This window comes from Trematomus bernacchii, unplaced genomic scaffold, assembly GCF_902827165.1.
Source record: "Trematomus bernacchii unplaced genomic scaffold, fTreBer1.1, whole genome shotgun sequence".
Taxonomy (NCBI): domain Eukaryota; kingdom Metazoa; phylum Chordata; class Actinopteri; order Perciformes; family Nototheniidae; genus Trematomus; species Trematomus bernacchii.
The window spans coordinates 9,361,019-9,378,353 of NW_022987547.1; the positions used below are offsets into that span (position 1 = coordinate 9,361,019).

The following is a 17,335-nucleotide window of genomic DNA, read 5'->3' on the forward strand; positions in this document are numbered from 1 at the left end:
AAAAAACTAGGGAAACGGGTTGAAAAACATCCCCTTTTATTGCAACAGAGAGAATATTTGTCATTCAGGTGGCTATAAGTGTGTGAAATACCTTCAGAACAGCTGTTAATCTCAATCGATCTTCTCTGCTTTTTAAATATCACCATAAAATGGCATACTGCATCTCTAATCTAATAGTAACACATGACAATACTGGGGCTGGAAGCACGTTTTTAAAGGAGAGTGAAAAATACATTCTTCACTTTTTAACTCAGCTCTTTTATTTCTTTCTCCAGAGTGCAAAGATGTTAACAAAGTGGCCTACTGCCCGCTGGTCCTGAAGTTCAAGTTCTGCAGCCGTGCGTACTTCAGACAGATGTGCTGCAAGACCTGCCAGGGCCACTGACCCTCGGGGAACAAGACATAGCAAAGAAGAAAAAAGGCAACAAAGATGGAGGGAGCATGATACGGCACTGAAAGGAAAAGAAAACGGGGCAGACTGAAAAAAATAACCTCTGGTCCAGTGGAAAAGAGACGAAGAGAGATCGACGAAAATGATGGATTTCCTCGCTTATCACACCTGGTCCTCCTGCCCTCCATCTTGGTGGCATCCAAACCACTGCTCAGCCCACAACGCTGACACAAACGGTTTTAATTTTCACTTCTGTGAAGTGGAACTTGGAAGATTATTCGCTGGTTATTTTTATTATAATAATAATTATTGATATCATTGTTAGTCTTCCTTCGTGTTTGTTGTTTTATGAATCCAAAGTGCTGGACACATCGCTTGCAGACGATGTTACCCTCGGAGATGGACAGACGGAGGGGAGGACTCTACGTTAGAAGAAAGGGGGTGGGAGTTGAAAGTGTCGGACTCCTGTCTTTGGGACGACTGTGATGGTGCTGTTGGCAGGCAGACTTCTGGCTACGGTGCACTTTTTCCTGTAAATACTTTGCCAATTTACCGCTCAGATACGACAGAGAAACCCCATCAGTGTACTGTATATTTATTGTACAATTCCAAGCAGAGCTGAGATATTGTCCTCTGATCATGTTTGTGTCAGATAGTAGCCTACTGTCATGGAAGGGAATGTAATGTGATTGAATTCATATTCAACGTCTCTGTGCTGGAATGAAAATATAACATACTGTAACATACGTTAAACCCTTATATACTGTAAGGATTTGTATATTATATATGATGTTAATCCAGGACCAGAAATACTATATGGTTATAAGAGGATTTTTAAATCACTTTTTCTTTCCCCAGATGGGTGCCTTAGTTCCTAACACTTTAATGAAAGCTCACTCAGTATCATTAGTCCAAAGTAGTGTAAAGATATCGTAAGACGGTGCCTGGGCCACATGAAAAACTATTACCAAACTGGCCTTTACGAAACATCCCATTGAGGAGCTTCCAGTTCACTATTGAAGGATTCATTTTGAAGGAGCACATTCTATGAAGCAGCTTGTTCATTGGAATCACAGAGCAGTCACTATTTCTTACTGTTTTAAGGTGGATGACTATTACATCAGAAGTTGTCAGATATTATTGTACTTCAGCAGGAAGCAAAGACTGCCATTGTTTCATTGCTTATAAAAGTTAAAGGAATAGAAAGAACATTTTCTTTCTTGCAGTGAATTAGACAACCAAGATACCAGTCGCTATTACGTCTGTACTGTGAATATGAATCTTTAGCCATACTACAGTTAGCTTGTTTTCAGACAATAATGACATTAAAGTATTTAACAGTTTGCCTATTAAACAGTAGAACGTTTTGTTCCGCTTTGGAGACACTCTTTTTCCAATATGTTGAATGGGGAAAAGGCAAAGCAATGAACATGGAGGTTGCAATATCCCGTGGGCCACCATCCCAAAATCGATAGGCTTGGTCCAGCAAATAAATAATCTGGCACCCTAATATATTTTACACTTTGTATTTGGAAGAATGAAAACATGCTCATTACTTATTTGGAGTTGCTAGCAAAGCTAACCGCTTCCTGGCTGTAGTTTCATATTGAACGTACAGACACAGTGATCATCAATCTTCTCATCTAATTCTCAGCAAGAAAATATAGATCTACGTTTTTTGGTGTACACATACCACAAGTCCTTGTTCCCCTTTTTCTCATTATCATTGTCCCGCAGCGACAAGAAAAAAAACAGCCAACTCAACGGTGCTTTTCCATTTTTTTTATTTTCATTTTTATTCCCACTGAGTACTATGTTTACCTCTTATTTTCCTCCTGCTCTACTCTGAGGGTTGCGGCCTTCCCAGGCTTCTGGTGCTATCAAGTGGGTGCTTCCATTCAACCCTCCAGTGTGCTTAAAAGTGAGGCTGGCTCCAAACAATATGAAAGTATATATCCTTGTCAATATCTCTTATGGTAAATGCTGGTCATGTTATTGTTTTGTTTGTATCTGTTTATACCTCACACTGGGAATTGTCATTGTTAACCGTGTATTGTAATTTGCGCCACCAACAAAATGGACACTTGCCCAGTTGTAACTGACTTACCCAGGTGACATTCCTGCTGGTGTAGGGGGTTGTGAAAGAGAACATCTCTATCACACGCTTGTTATGGAGGTACAGTAGGAACTATGAAAGACGATTAAGGAGTGTACAAGAATCTCATCGAAGCTGTTAACAACTCATTTCTAATTTTGCTGCTGCTACTTTTTTGTAGCCACCTTCAGTAGGACAATGTCGAGCAGATTTGATCGGTTACCAAACCTTGAATGAGGCCGTTGGGAAAGGACAGTGGACGCTGAGAAGCATTTGAAATCAGTTAAACTCAGATTGCTTGGACTTCACTCATCTACTGGCTGCAGGATACGGAGCCTCCAGAAAAAATAGAATTGAAATCACTCAAACTGGTACTCATTGCTGTGAACTTGGATGTTTGAATGTCACATTGCTTATACCTGTACCTAACGTGCAAGAGAAATGAAAAGCATCATGTGATTAGTCGCGTATATTTTATATTCAGTATTAATGTTGGTACACTGTTACTAATTTCTTTTTTTCAAATGTAAATTATATGCTAATTTATTACGTTGTCTCACTTGTACATTTATTTCACTGCATGCAAACAGAACTTTAGCATAGTGAAAAAATATGCAGTGATGCAGCCCTTCACCAGCCCTTTTTTTTAAAAAGTAGATACAATAAAAAGAGCAGCTTTTAAAGAGACCTTGTGTTAGTGGATTCATTTTCTTTCCCCTGCTTGTCAAAACACATCAAAACATGTCTGCGCAACATTTCTAGTGGTGTACACAGTGATTCCTTTGACGCTCCACACATACAGTGAGGATCAAATGCAAAGTGCCAGGGTGGATGCTCTGTTCTCACAGGCTTTAAGAGATATATAATGTTGTCCTTTCACTCAAATCTTGGAAAGCACCCACAGCATGAGCACAGCTAATGGCATCACACCAGGATACCAGTTACACCGCTGAAGAAATCTATTCATTCGCTGCCTCAGAGACAGAAAGGGTTTTTCCCTATCTATCTGACTGTGCCACATCGGCTGCATCATCATCCGAGATTCAAATATAATACAATTCTGAGTGAGCAGCAACAAACACCTTTCTGAACTGTCTCAAGTTTGTTGCCATAGCTTTAGTATGGCACTGTCCTTCCTCTCATCCTGGCCTCAAGTGTCTGGATTCACTCTTTGGGAACTGTGAGGTTTCCACTCTCCTTGGTAATTAATTCCAAATAAACAGTGACTAGCCCACTTGGCTGGGAAACACTGCCGTCTCCTTCTAATCCACAGTGTCCAATTACAGAGGGAGACAGATGGCCTGTTTGGTCTAATGTAACCAGTTTAGAATACCTGTACGTCTGGCCCAGCTTCTGTCTCCCGCACTGGCCGGTCTGCAGTGGTCTGTGATTACATAAGTCCTAACCTTGAGAGCTGAGGGCGACAAGGAGAGAAGGAAGGGAAGGTGATAGCGTTCATATGCAGTTGACCTGACAGGCCTGAGATGGCTACTTCACACAAAACATTTGCACACCATTCTTTATAGTATGTATGAAGATGATTGCTCATTTTGGATTTAACATAAACAAAAGGTTATTCTTTAGTAAACGTACGCTGTTCATTTGATACCGTGCATGTACACACGGAAATGGGAAGATCGTATGGGTCTGGTATTGTGAAATCAATCTTCATGTGTTTGAAAATTATTTGTTTCTAGAAGTTTTGTGAAATGCTAATGTAGCTGATGAGCTAACCGCTAACTCGCAGAAGGGCTAGTGCTAGTCAAAATAGCTCCCGGGCTAACTATCTGTTTTCTTTCTACCGTTCTGTTTACTCCTCCCTGTAATTTTGCTCAATGTTACGTTATTGCAGTGGAAAAGTAAATATATTCAAGTAAAAGTTAATTTTGTTTTCTGATTAACTTAACCTCGGTTGCTAACGGGACAATACTGTCTGAAATACTTTGAGCATTGACAAAACAAGTTGCTATTGGTCAACAACAGCAAATATTAAAATTGTACCTAAGGTGACCTTGGCGTGAAAAAAATGTGCACAGTGACCCCTATTTATTCCAATAAAAATGTGTTGTTTTAAATGGTGTGAGTTCATTACACAGTAAAAAAAAAAGGCAACGTTAGCATGTCTTTTTACCACAGAAAAAGTACTGTTAAACTCTTATTTTAATATGTTGACATGATTTTTTGGCAGGTTAGATATTACTCCGCCTATACCATGTGTATTTGATTCAGTGACAAGGTGATTTCCCAGTACATAGAGTACATGCAGCTCACGGGCTGCCTATGATTAGAGGTGTAGAGGGGATGAGGAACAGATTGTTCCTCGTCTCCAGGAATCTGCACTTGAATCACACAGTGAGAGAAGCCATTGCCGTAGCTTATCAGCAATTAAATATTCTTTACAAGTAGTACAACAAAGCAAAGTAGCAAACTAACAATAACAACGAATGAACTGCACAACATTTAAATGTGCTCATATCAATGTTAAAATCCTCATCCCACGATCCGTCAAATTTAAAACATCAAAGGTTGAAATTCCCCAAAACCTGTGGGATTACTCTTGGTTGATGTTCTGAGGACATAAACTTGATCTAAACTTAAAGACGGAGGCTCTGGTATTATTTCTCCCGCTGGAAGGTGTGAGGATTAACATATGGACGGACAACATAGCTCTCTAAGCGTTTATCATTCCTAATCAAAGCTGCTCGGTGTCGTCGATGAGTGCTTGAAGCGTTTCAGACACTCTTCTGTTTGAACACAGTGCAGCAGGACAAACAGCTCCAGATGGTGTGGGTGGACACAGTGCATGCACGGACCTAGGGGGTCTGACAAGCAGGAATGCTGGCCTGGGATGGGAAGGTCATGGCTTCAGCACCTGCTATCTACTGGGCTCTGTTTGGGCTCTGTCCTGTTAAGCCCCACAGCTCTTTCCCACAGCTGAGGCCCATATTGAACTTCTGCAGAAGAGATCAAAGCCCTGAAGAGCACCGAGATGAAGAGGGCAACAGCAACCCCATCACATATACCAGGAGGATGTGTTTTTTCCTTCACACCTTCAAAGATGTGAAGAGAAATGCTTCAGCTGCGCACATGGCCTCTATCAAGCTGTTTTCTTCCAGTGTCATGAGCTCTGCACTTTCCTTATCAGCTGTTAACCAAACTGTGCATATGGATGCCATACCAAAACATGCATGCTATTTTTGTGCATTTTTAACAGGACAGTTTCATTATTATTTCCCAGTCACATTAGAAAGTGGCACATTGCATTTGGTAAGCGTTGTAAAATTGCATGTCATTATTCACAGAAATGAATTAGCAATTGCAAGGCTGGCTATGTTTTAAGGTAAAAGGGTTTATACAGTAGCTGAATGGCCACAATCAAAGGCAGGTTGTAAAGCCTATTATCACAAATAGGTGCAAGACATGATGAATTGCATAAATTATTATAATGCTGCACACTTTTAGACAATCTCTCCTAAAAGGCATTCATGGTGTTGTGCATATTTAAGGTTAAAAAAGTTGTCCGTGATCAATTAAAAATATCTTGTGCATATTATGAATCCTGGAGTTTTAAGGTTTAGAAAATGTAGTGCCCAGTAAAGATAATTATTGTAAAGAAATGCAATGTAAAACGTTAATGCGCTATACATTCTTTATACAGCATGTCATTCCTGATTAGTTTTAGATAGGACTTCTGTGTCTGCGTCTGTTGGCATGCGAACTGCCATCTAAAAAGCACCTTCTACGACTCTAAATATCCCTTTAATTGAGAAGTGTGCTTTCTCACCTCTGCAGACCTATATGTTAGGGGATTTTCAAGCCTACTGAGGCCCCAACTCTCAGTATCTAATGCCCCTTTCACACCAACGCGGTTCCAGGGCCGGTTCGGAGCTGGAGCCTGAAAAGCACCGGTTTTTCCTGTTCACACCGCAGCGGAGCCGCCTCAGGTCGATCGCAAAGGTAGTGTGGGTAGATCGCATGGCATTGAAAGAAAAAAAAGAAGAAAAAATAAATAAAAATTCAGGCAACACTAACCAGGCTTAGTGTGATTCTGTTTATTTGTACTTTACTTTGACCATCTGTTCGCTGTCATTGATCATTGTGGAGAGCAGGCAGACGTTTTGTTTTGTATTATAGCAGCTATCAGATGGAATCAATACATGGGCTGCACAGGTTGTCATGTCCGACTATCACAAGTAGAATCATAATGAAAAATACGTCGGTAAAATGTGCCTGTAGAAAACGGCTTATGCCACAATAGGATAGCAACAAGTAGTCAAGATAGTCAGTTTAGCTTCGTTTGCTATAGAGAGGCGAAGTCCCGCCCATCTACTTCTGACCCATGGGATCTTATTTTCGGAAACATTATGTATTGAAGTCAATGGGGAGAGAAAACTTATCTACCGGAAGGTAGACTCTACCTCTATAGAGAGGCGAAGTCCCTCCCCTTCCGGTGGACCTCCATGGGACCTTATTTTGGAAAAGTTATGTATTGAAGTCAATGGCGAGAGAAAAGTTATCTTTCGATCCCGTTTGAATTGTGCCACGAATTACACATAGGCTATGATGTTTGTCAATTTAAAAGATAATTTTGCAAGTTTAAAAAAAAATGTTTTGCCGTAAAACTGTGAAGTAAGACTTTTTTTGTGTGAAACTGCTCAATGAACTACATGTCTGGTCTCGCACAACAACACACGTCACCAAGATGGCCGTCACTACTGTCTTGCCAAAAAAGGGATTGACTACCCTCACTATCACCACAATGAAACACGTCCAGAAGAATGTCATGCAAAGCTGCCTGCCTGCCTGCCTTCCTTCGGTTCTCCATGAACTGCCTGATCTTTTTAATGTTCAATGTTAACCATTTGTGCAGATAGCATGAAGTAGAAAAGATCGCCGATGCTAATGTAGCGTTAGCGTTTGCATTTCTCCCCCGGGGGCATACGGGCTTAAAGGTGTATTATAGAATGATCACACCGGTGTGACAGTACTCTTCAAAGGGTTCACGAAATATGACTACTACTCATACTGTTTAACATTTTGGGTTACTTAATGTTACTTCATGTTAAGGCTAATAAAAATGACATGGCTAAGGCTGTAATGCTAACTAACGTGCTTGCTACTAGCTAGGTAGCTAACTTGATCCAGCCACTCCTGGTCCTTTCATCAGACGGGAAGCGAAAGAACGAGCAAGACCCATTGCTGGTATGATTACAACCTGGTATTAAGCACACAGGCATCTTGTTAAAGTTATCTTATCTTAGCTATCTCTTATATTTAGTGGAGGAAAACAATTGTGACATCAGTTATGACATCACTTACGCGACTCTGGGATTTGTAGTCTTTCAAGTTGCGTATTTGTCATTGTCTTATATTTCAACAGTTTTACGACAAACTGTGACTTTTTTGACATGGAAATTATTTTTTAAGATTGACAAACATCATATGTGTAATTCATGGCACAATTCAAACGGGATCGAAAGATACGTTTTCTCTTGCCATTGACTTCAATACATAATTTTTCAGAAATAAGGTCCCATGAGGTCCACCGGAAAGGGAGGGACTTCGCCTCTCTATGCTAACATCACCCATTTTATACCAGAGAAACTTTCATAACAGCGTTGTGATGCCAAACAGCGGGCAGCACTGCAGCGGTCGGTAAATGCCGCTGAAACACATTAATAAACAATGAACCACGGCACTCTGGAGAAAGGTATAAGGGTTGAGAAGTAGTTATTTAATTTAATCTGGCTTCGTATGATTAAAAGCAACACGATCATCGACCCGACGCCGTTGGGGAGAAAATCAGCGACGTAAACGGTGACGTCATGACGCAGCAGCGGCAGCACCAGTCGAGCTCTGGGCGGTGTGAACAAAACGGGGGCTGAAAAGAAAAAACGGTTACGAACCAGAAAAGCGCAAGCACGGAGCTAGAACGGGAACCGCGTTGGTGTGAAAGGGGCATATATGTGCAGTGGTTCAGCAGTTACCTGGGTCACCTTTAAGGGATTTGTTCCTATACTGTCCTCTGTCAGCAGGAAAGACAGCAGATAAATGGATTAAGTGTATACAAAATCAATAGCCAATCACTTAGGCCAATGGAGTAAAGCCAAGAGCTTTCACTTGGTTGTGGATGAGGCTGATTAATAATGTGTGTGTATGTGAGTGTCATCATTTGGGTAGATGGGACTTTTGAACAGCACGCTCTATGTACAGCATACTTAAGGACATCCTCTCTTCGGAGAACATTATGAAATCCATCAAGAATGAATTATGTAGTGATTTAGCCTCTTCTGCTCCAACTGCCTACTTCTAATAAATGACGGCAAGCTAATGAGGACAAATGATAATGGGGCTGTAGACGTAGTAAAGAAAGCTACAAGACTCATGGTTATTACTCTGCTCAGATACATTGTAATGATGCTTCTGTCTCTGCTTCATTGCCCACATGTCCTTCACTGTCGACAATGAAAAGGTGAATCTTTATGAAGCTGTACCAAGGACGTCTAGCGGAGGCACATTGCAGGTTTGACAGCAACCTCAATGACCCGCAGTTAGTAGCTTGTAACTTCAATCATATTCTGCGGTAACAATATGTTTTATGGAGGATTAAGTCATCCTATGTTATAGTGTGTTGGTTGTCGTTAATGTAATCTCCTGCGCTCTCATTACGATGAAAAATTGGCTGTAAAGACTAAATGATCTGCTTGCAAGCAATTTAATTAATTGACTACAGATTCATCAATCAATCATACTCTAAAAGAACAAGGTGCTATTTCAGGTGTAGGTTGATTGTTAGAGTTGTCCTTGTCTTAAGGATATTGAAATAGCACAGTCAAGACAACAGAATAAGCAGAGTTAAAGTACTCAGATCTTGTACTTAAGTAAAAGTAGAAATACCAAAGTGTAGGACAACCCAGTCTCACGGCATTTCGTGTATATAGTCACGACATTTAATCTATTGATTCGTGTTCACCAACACGATTTTCCCCTTTTTTTCGTGTCACACAGAACGATTTTAAAAGCAATGTATTTCTATGGGTAGTATGTTTCGTGCCTGCAACACGTCTTTGTGTCCGGTCGGGTCTTGGAAGACCGGAAGCTGTGGGGTTCATAAAAACATTTTCTTACTCAATATCAAGCCACGATTATTGTTTTTATTGTTTAAAAAAAAAAAAAAAATCGGATTTCATATCGCATAAACACCATATCCCAACGTGCATTGCGGCTAAAACATCCAATCACAAGCTTCAACCATAGCTGAGGATCTTGGGTAATCAGTTCAGTGGGTGTGTATCGCCTACGTCTGTTTCCGGTGACTTTATTTTGAAATTCACTTCCTGACGGACGGCAAAAAAGCCAGAGATTATAGAATTAAACAAATAAATTAAAACAAGGATAATTGTGTGTTATTGTTGAGTAAATAACAGTGTGTTATTTAAAAAAATAATAACAAATTAGAAGGTAAAAAGATTTAAAAAATACATATTTCAGTATTCTGAGCCCCATTTCTTTTCCTCACAGACGGCAAAAAAAGTCAGACATTATACGATTAAAAATAAAAACAATAATCGTGGCTTGATATTGAGTAAGAAAATGGTGGTGCTAGTAGCATAAGCGCATAGGTGCGGCTCAGTTGAGGCTCCCTCCGCAAGATGAGGCCCCCTCCGCGAGGTGAGGCCCCACGCAGTCTGCATGATCGGCCTGTAGGGAGGGACGGCCCTGGACAGCAGCATTATCTGGTAATCCAGGTTTTTCTGTTGAAGGACAAAACCTTCATCCCTACTTAGCAGAAGACTGACCAGCACCCTGGAGTGGTATATTAGAGGCCATTGTCATAGGTGGGAACCTGTGTGAACCAGTTCAATTGTTTCAGTTTGCCTGAAGATCAGGTCAGGTCTTCAGTTTAGACTTCAAGAGTTGTCAATTTCTAGAAAGCAGCATCTATAGAGAGGCGAAGTCCCTCCCCTTCCGGTGGGACTCATGGGACCTTATTTCGGAAAAAGTTTGTATTGAAGTCAATGGAGAGAGAAAGATTATCTTTCGATCCCGTTTGAATTGTGCCACGAATTACACATATGATGTTTGTCAATCTTAAATAATAAATTCCATGTAAAAAAAGTCACAGTTTGTTGTAAAACTGTTGAAATATAAGACTATGAAAAATACGCAACTAGAAAGACTGCAAATCCCAGAATCCCGGTCCTGCATGCTGGCTCTTACGGAACCGACTAACTCCCCTTGTGTGTATGTACAGCTCTCAACATGCCCAGACTTGTAGTGATTTTCACCTCTTTTAATACTTTTCGCCTCATTCTGAAAGAAAGAAGTGAAATGTGCCAACGTGACGGCCGTCTTGGTGTGTGGTGCGAGACGGGAGATGTAGTTCATTTAGCGGTTTCACACAAAAAAAGTGTTACTTAGTTTTACGACACATTTTTATTTTTTTGACTTGTAAAATTATCTTTTAAATTGACAAACATCATATGTGTAATTCGTGGCAAAATTCAAACGGGATCGAAAGATAATCTTTCTCTCTCCATTGACTTCAATGCATAACTTTTCCAAAATAAGGTCCTATGGAGCTCAACCGGAAGGGGAGGGACTTCGCCTCTCTATAGGCAGCTGTTTAGAAAAAACGAACAATTTACTGAACTCAAATTGAAAAGTAACAGGAACAGGAGCTTTAACCATAACAGCTTACAGGCACATTATCAGCCCTATGATGCTAAAGTCATTGTGCTCACAATAGCATTCTGATGCTTAGAAGATATAATATTTACCATTGGAACTATCTTAATTTGTGTGTTAGCCTGCTAATATAGGGTTAGGGTTAGTAACTCCTAGAATGAATAGTTGATATGGGGCACAAGGGCTACATTTAAACCAAATGACAATATCTTTTACCAAAACCCAGACCTGATATGGAAATACTTTAAAGTCTATGAGGTAAGATAACAACTGCCTTCAATGTAACTCAATGCTTTAAAACATTCGGTTTGAAGTTAAGTATTTCTGAGGTTTTCTTTTTTGCATATGACCATGGTCTTAGTTGGAGTCCTTGTCTAAATGTATTATTTAACGTAGTTTGATTCTGTTTGAAGAGAAATAGCAATCATTCATGATCAGTCCTGTCCAATTGCTGTGGTATTGGAAATGTCATGGACAGGCCTTTGCTTGGACTTCATGTTTGGCAAGACGATGAGGGACGAGTATGTTGTTGTTAATGTCCAATTGTTTCCTCGGGTAGGTATCTTTCTGGCTAATGCACTGCTGCGATGACATGTCATTCTCAAGAAGTGTTCGAGTGTCCTTAACTATAATCAACCAACAGAAGAACAACAAAAGAGTGTAGCAGTGCTGCAAAGAATATTTTTGTATTTCTTCATCATGTTCATAATTATGTGCTTTCTTAGTTTGCTCTTAGGAGCTCTTTTGGATAATATTGTCCACAGAAGGGAAAAAAGACAAAATGTGGTGTAATGGGGAAGAGAAAGACCTGGTCTGTACAAAAAATAATCTTATTAAGTATCTGTAAAATACGATCAGTGAAAATGTAGACATTTATCCAAGTAAAGCATATTAAAAGAGAGACCCAATTAAGGTCATGTTAAAGGATAGCTTCCTTTTCAAGTCTTAAACAATAACTACATGTCCATATGTGCACTGAATGAGTTTCTGGTGACTGCTAGTCTTCCTCCTGTCCGTACTGGCTGTGGAGAGATGGCTTCCTTACAAAGTGACCTGAAACAGGCTCAATGTCATTCCTGGTGGATTACTTTGTACCGGGTACGCAGGATACTCTTAACCTCTCGATCCTTGTGACAAAAGATAACATTATTTCCACCTTCATACTTTCCACATTTGTTAAATCCTGTCTCATACTATTATAAAGAGCTGTGTCGTTTTTGTGTCTGATAAGCTCAAATTAATCGATCTTCCTGGATGTTTTACCGGTCCCTAAATCACCTTCCCCAAAAAATCTACAGTGTTTAAAAATGAATAAAAAATGTAAAGTTCATGAGGCTTCAGGAGTCTAAGAAATGAATAGGCTTATGTTCCAAAGTGTGTCTTCGTTAGGGTAACATTTCCTCTTGATGTTACTCTAAAAACCACTGCAGCTAAGCAAAGAACACTTTGTTAGTAGAGAATATGGTGAATATGGTGCTTAAAAGATTGTAAGATTGGTAGATATACATATGATTGAAGCCTCATATTAGGAGGAACAATCTATTAACCGACACATTTTGTATCTCCATATGGGAAAGTGATCGTTGTTTTGACATAAACTCCAAAACCTTTTCTTCAAACACTAAATTAGGGACAAGCTGGTAGGACACCTGCAACGCAGACAAATTAACTCCCTGCTCTGTCCTTGGACGTCTGTGAATGACCAACAAATAACATGAAAATCTGCCCTGCCTGTCCAAAACATCTTCTCCTTCTTTGATGTTGTGAAGTCATCAATATCCCTTATATCCTATGAACGCACGCTAACATACCCAGCTCTCTTTTTCTTTTTCAGACTGTCTATCACACCCCGGGGAATTGGCCGTGGACGGAGGACTCTTGGCAACAGGTCACAGGTCACGCATGGGGGCCATTTCTGCTGCTTATACACACCCCACAAACACATGACTTACAGCAACTAAGGATAACTTCAACTTGCAAAGAAAGAGTTAAAAGATCATAATTAATATAAATGTTTGTGTAAACCCTTTTGAAATTAAACAAAGGAAAGAAATGTGGGAAGAAATAAGAGATAAACTTCACTCTCACCAAAGGTGTTGGTTGAAATTCTATGAGATGAGAAGGATTACCTGGCTATATTTAGCCCTTACCTGCAAGGGCAGAAGGTGATAGTGGTTGTAGAAAAGCATGATAATGCCATTACCATCCCATCTCATCCCTGGCAGTCACATGATCAGCAGCAAAGAGTTGTATTTCCTGCTCCAGGGGAACAGTTAGGATTCTCCTGGTGGTGCTGGGAAGGAATGACACCATCCTTTTAAGCATAAATTATTCATTTATGAGACAAGCAATGTCCTTATAAAAAGCTAATTTATCAGAGTTTTATTGTGAATCCTCGTGAAAACAAATATGTAGCATTTCCTCGGTGGCACATATCAACCTGACTTGGACCCAGAAGCACACACAGTCAGTTAGATCACTGAATCACCTGTTTTAGATTTGCGGCAGCTCGGTCCGAGGCCGGGCTCATAATGTAACATTAACTCTCCTTCCTGTTCCATATGAAAATTTAAGCATAATCCCAGAAGGGCAGTAAAAAATAGTGTGTCGGCCAAATGCAGCTCCTGGTCACACACATGGCAGTGGCAGATCGTTTACCCCCGAAAAACCACCACAGTGAGGTAAAGTCCTTGGTTTAAACAGTTCCTTTTTACAAGCTCCGGCTGCTCCTCTGGTGACCTGAGCAGGACAGTGTGGCAGATACATATAACATGCAGCAGGGTGGTTAGGCCATCACTGGTTTCCACCTTAGCGCTCAAGGAATAGTTCACCATTTTAAGAAATAAGCTTTCTTTTCGAGAGTTGACAGTGGAAAGTTGGTACTACTCTCTTTTCCTTTAAATATGCAACAACAACAACAACAACAACAACCAAGAGATGGTTAGCTTAGCTTAGCATGACTGCGAACAGAAGGGAAACAGCTAACTTGTTACAAAGGGAAAAAATATCTTTACCGCTAAAGCTCAGTAATAAACCCAAAATAGTTCCACATGTAACCCCCTATAAAATCACAACTTGTTATTTTAACACTTCAGTTTTTGTACGGATTATTGTAATTACATATAATGTGTTAATTAGTAAGTTTATGAGGTGCTTTTCTTTACTTTTGATGACAGCCAGGCCAGCCGTTTGCTCCCATATTCAGTCTTTATGCTAAGACAAACCAGACACGATGGTGTTATTGATCTTCTTATTTAAAACACAGCAGCGGAGAACCATGCATCACCGGCTGGCTTCAGACGAGGCCGGCTAGCAAAACAGCTAGCTCTGCCGGAGGACTGTGGGTCCGCGCCGATGGCTAGCAGCCTGGCGACAGAGAAGCACAAACCAACAGCTAGCTCTGACTGCTCCACTGTCAACAACGGCACCGAGGTAAAGCCTAGAAATCCGGTATTTAAAAAACACGTTACACAAAAATGTTTCAAACAGTGAATCAAGCAAAAATAGTGTGGGATCCTCGGTGCAAGCCGAAGGGACTATTCAGTGGACATTTACATTTCCGCAGCATCTGTAATAAACATGAACAGCTAGAACATCTCCTCCTTGAGTCAAATATTGACTGTTTGGGAATATCGGAATCTTGGCTAAAATAGTCGTCACCATCCACTCTTGTAACTGTGTCAGGATATAATGTGTTTAGGAAGTAGGGCTGCACGATATATCGTGTCGTGACGATAATCGCGATATGCGCATGCGCGATATTCACATCGTGGACGTGCGATATTAAGTAGGCAAATTAACTCAAACACGTCATGTTACAATTATTTTGCTGCTTGCTACAAAAGGAAAACTTGCGCGGCTCTCATGTCAGGGGCAGCGCCATATAGATAGAATATATCTATGTATCTCTCTATATGGCGCTGGTCAGGGGTACTTGAGTGAGTGACATGCAGGCTCTGCATGCACAGCAAACCACAATCAAATCTCCAAAGCAAACGGACCCCGTGATTAAAGGTAAAAACACTGAATAAAGTAGTTTCATGTGTTTCTCCAGGGCAGTTCGGCGCTAACCGAGCTAGCTCAGCTTGTTGCTCTGATAACTTAAGATCCAGACGTCCGTGACTAAAATCCTTCATCCGGTTAAATATAGTTAAATAAATACCAATTGTATAGCATTAAAGTTCAAGAAAGGATGGTATTTTCTTCAATTCCTGTATGTTTTCATATCGCAATATATATTATATATTGGGGGGGGGAAATCGCAATGTCAGTTTTTTTCTATATCGTGCAGCCCTATTAGGAAGGACAGACTGAAGGGAAAAGGAGAGGGTGTGTTGCTTTATGTGAGGAATACCATTACCTGTAGGGAGATTGCACTCCCAGCTAATATTGAGTTTGATCGTGTTGGTGTGGAAATCACACTTTCTGAGGAAATGTCCCTCACCATGATTTGCCTATATCGACAACCCACCGCTAAGGTGGATTTCTATGATCAGGTAAAACTCATGCTGAATTCCTGTGACTCCAACAAAGAGCTAATCATTTTAGGAGACTTTAACATAAACTGGAATGATAAACAAAATAGAAAGAACTTAAAACGGATCAGGGATAAACACAACTTAATACAACTAATGGATCAACCGACTAGAATAACCAAAACCTCCAAGACTATGATAGATTTATTATTTACTAACAAAGCTGACAGAATAGTTTAAACCTACAACTTACTGACTGGTCTTTTTGACCATAATCTTGTTCTTTTTACAAGGAAACTCACAAAAAAAAGGTTCATGGCCACACCTAAAACCCCTGCCTTGGGTTCTCGCTTCATTCCCAAAAATCTGCAACAACGTTTTATGGATGCAGTGAAAATGATTGATTGGGGGGACACTCTCTCCTCTGAAGATATTGGTGAAAACAGTAATCTGTTTATATCTAAAATGAATGATACAATGTCTTCCTTCTCAAGGAGAGGGTGCCTTAGGGACAGGAAGGAACATCTTCCCTGGCTGAATCTACAATGCAGGAATCTAATGCAATCTAGAGACCAACTATTAAGGCAGAGCTTGAAATCCGGACTATCCACTGATAGACAGAAATTCACTCATGCTCGTAACACAAACAATAAGACAGGCCAAAGCTAACTTTTTCATCAAAATAATTGAAGGTGCGAAAGGTAACGGTAAAAATGTTTGGCTAATCCTAAATAAACTATTAGGTAAACAAACCAAACAGGAAAATAATGTTCTAGAATTAAAAATCAATGATGCCCTGATAAAAGACCCTGCAGTGTTGGCCAGCTCTCTCAATGAGTATTTCATAAATAGTGCTTTGGACATTACAAAGCTCTTCCCGCCATCTGAGGTCTCACCTAGCCCGACTGTGGATACACATCCAGTTTTTGACTTGGAGGAAATCACAGAGGTTGAGGTAAAAAATATAATCTCAGGGTTAAGAGGTTCTAAGGCTAGGGGTGCATATTATTACCAACTTTATAAAGACAAATACCGACGGTCTAATAAAACCACTTACTATGCTAGTGAATCAATATCAGCACAAGGGAAGTTCCATCATCCTGGAAGGTGGCCACGGTGACACCGATCTTTACATCTGGGGATAAGGCAATGGTGTCCAAGTATAGACCTATCAGCATCCTCCCCTGTGTCTCTAAGATAGCTGAGAAAAGGGTGTCAAAACTAATCACCAAACATTTAGACAAAGGTTTCGCTCCACTCCACCCAATGCAGTTTGGTTTTCTTACTCACCACTCCACTGAGACAGCTAACTGTGTCTTTGTGGAAAAGGTTAAATGTATGTTGGACACAAGCCCATATGTAGGTGCTGTCTTCTTTGATCTCAGGAAGGCTTTTGACACTGTTGACCACCAAGTGCTCCTTACAAAGCTGACTAATTTCAATTTTTCGGCAGTTTCGATACATTGGTTTAAGTCTTACTTATCGAACAGAAAACAGTGTGTTTTGGTCAACGGTGCCAAATCCCCCTACCTTGTCAACCCTGTTGGGGTTCCACAAGGTTCCATTCTTGGACCGTTACTTTTTTCACTGTACATTAATGACTTGCCTAATGTATGTCCTGAGTTGAATGTGCAAATGTATGCTGATGATTCGGTCATCTTTATACACGGGAAAAACACTGAAATT

At 40.3% G+C, this 17,335-nt stretch overlaps 1 protein-coding gene across 1 annotated transcript in view; it reads left to right on the plus strand.

The window, feature by feature from the left end:
• The window catches only part of adamts6 (ADAM metallopeptidase with thrombospondin type 1 motif, 6), a 55,265-nt gene extending 52,230 nt beyond the window's left edge, over positions 1 to 3,035 (plus strand). Inside the window, exon 25 of the mRNA XM_034122751.1 lies at positions 276 to 3,035. Coding sequence (XP_033978642.1) covers positions 276 to 385 — 110 coding nt within the window. The 3' untranslated portion in view covers positions 386 to 3,035. The remainder of the gene's footprint in view (positions 1 to 275) is intronic.
• Positions 3,036 to 17,335: the final 14,300 nt, after the last annotated feature.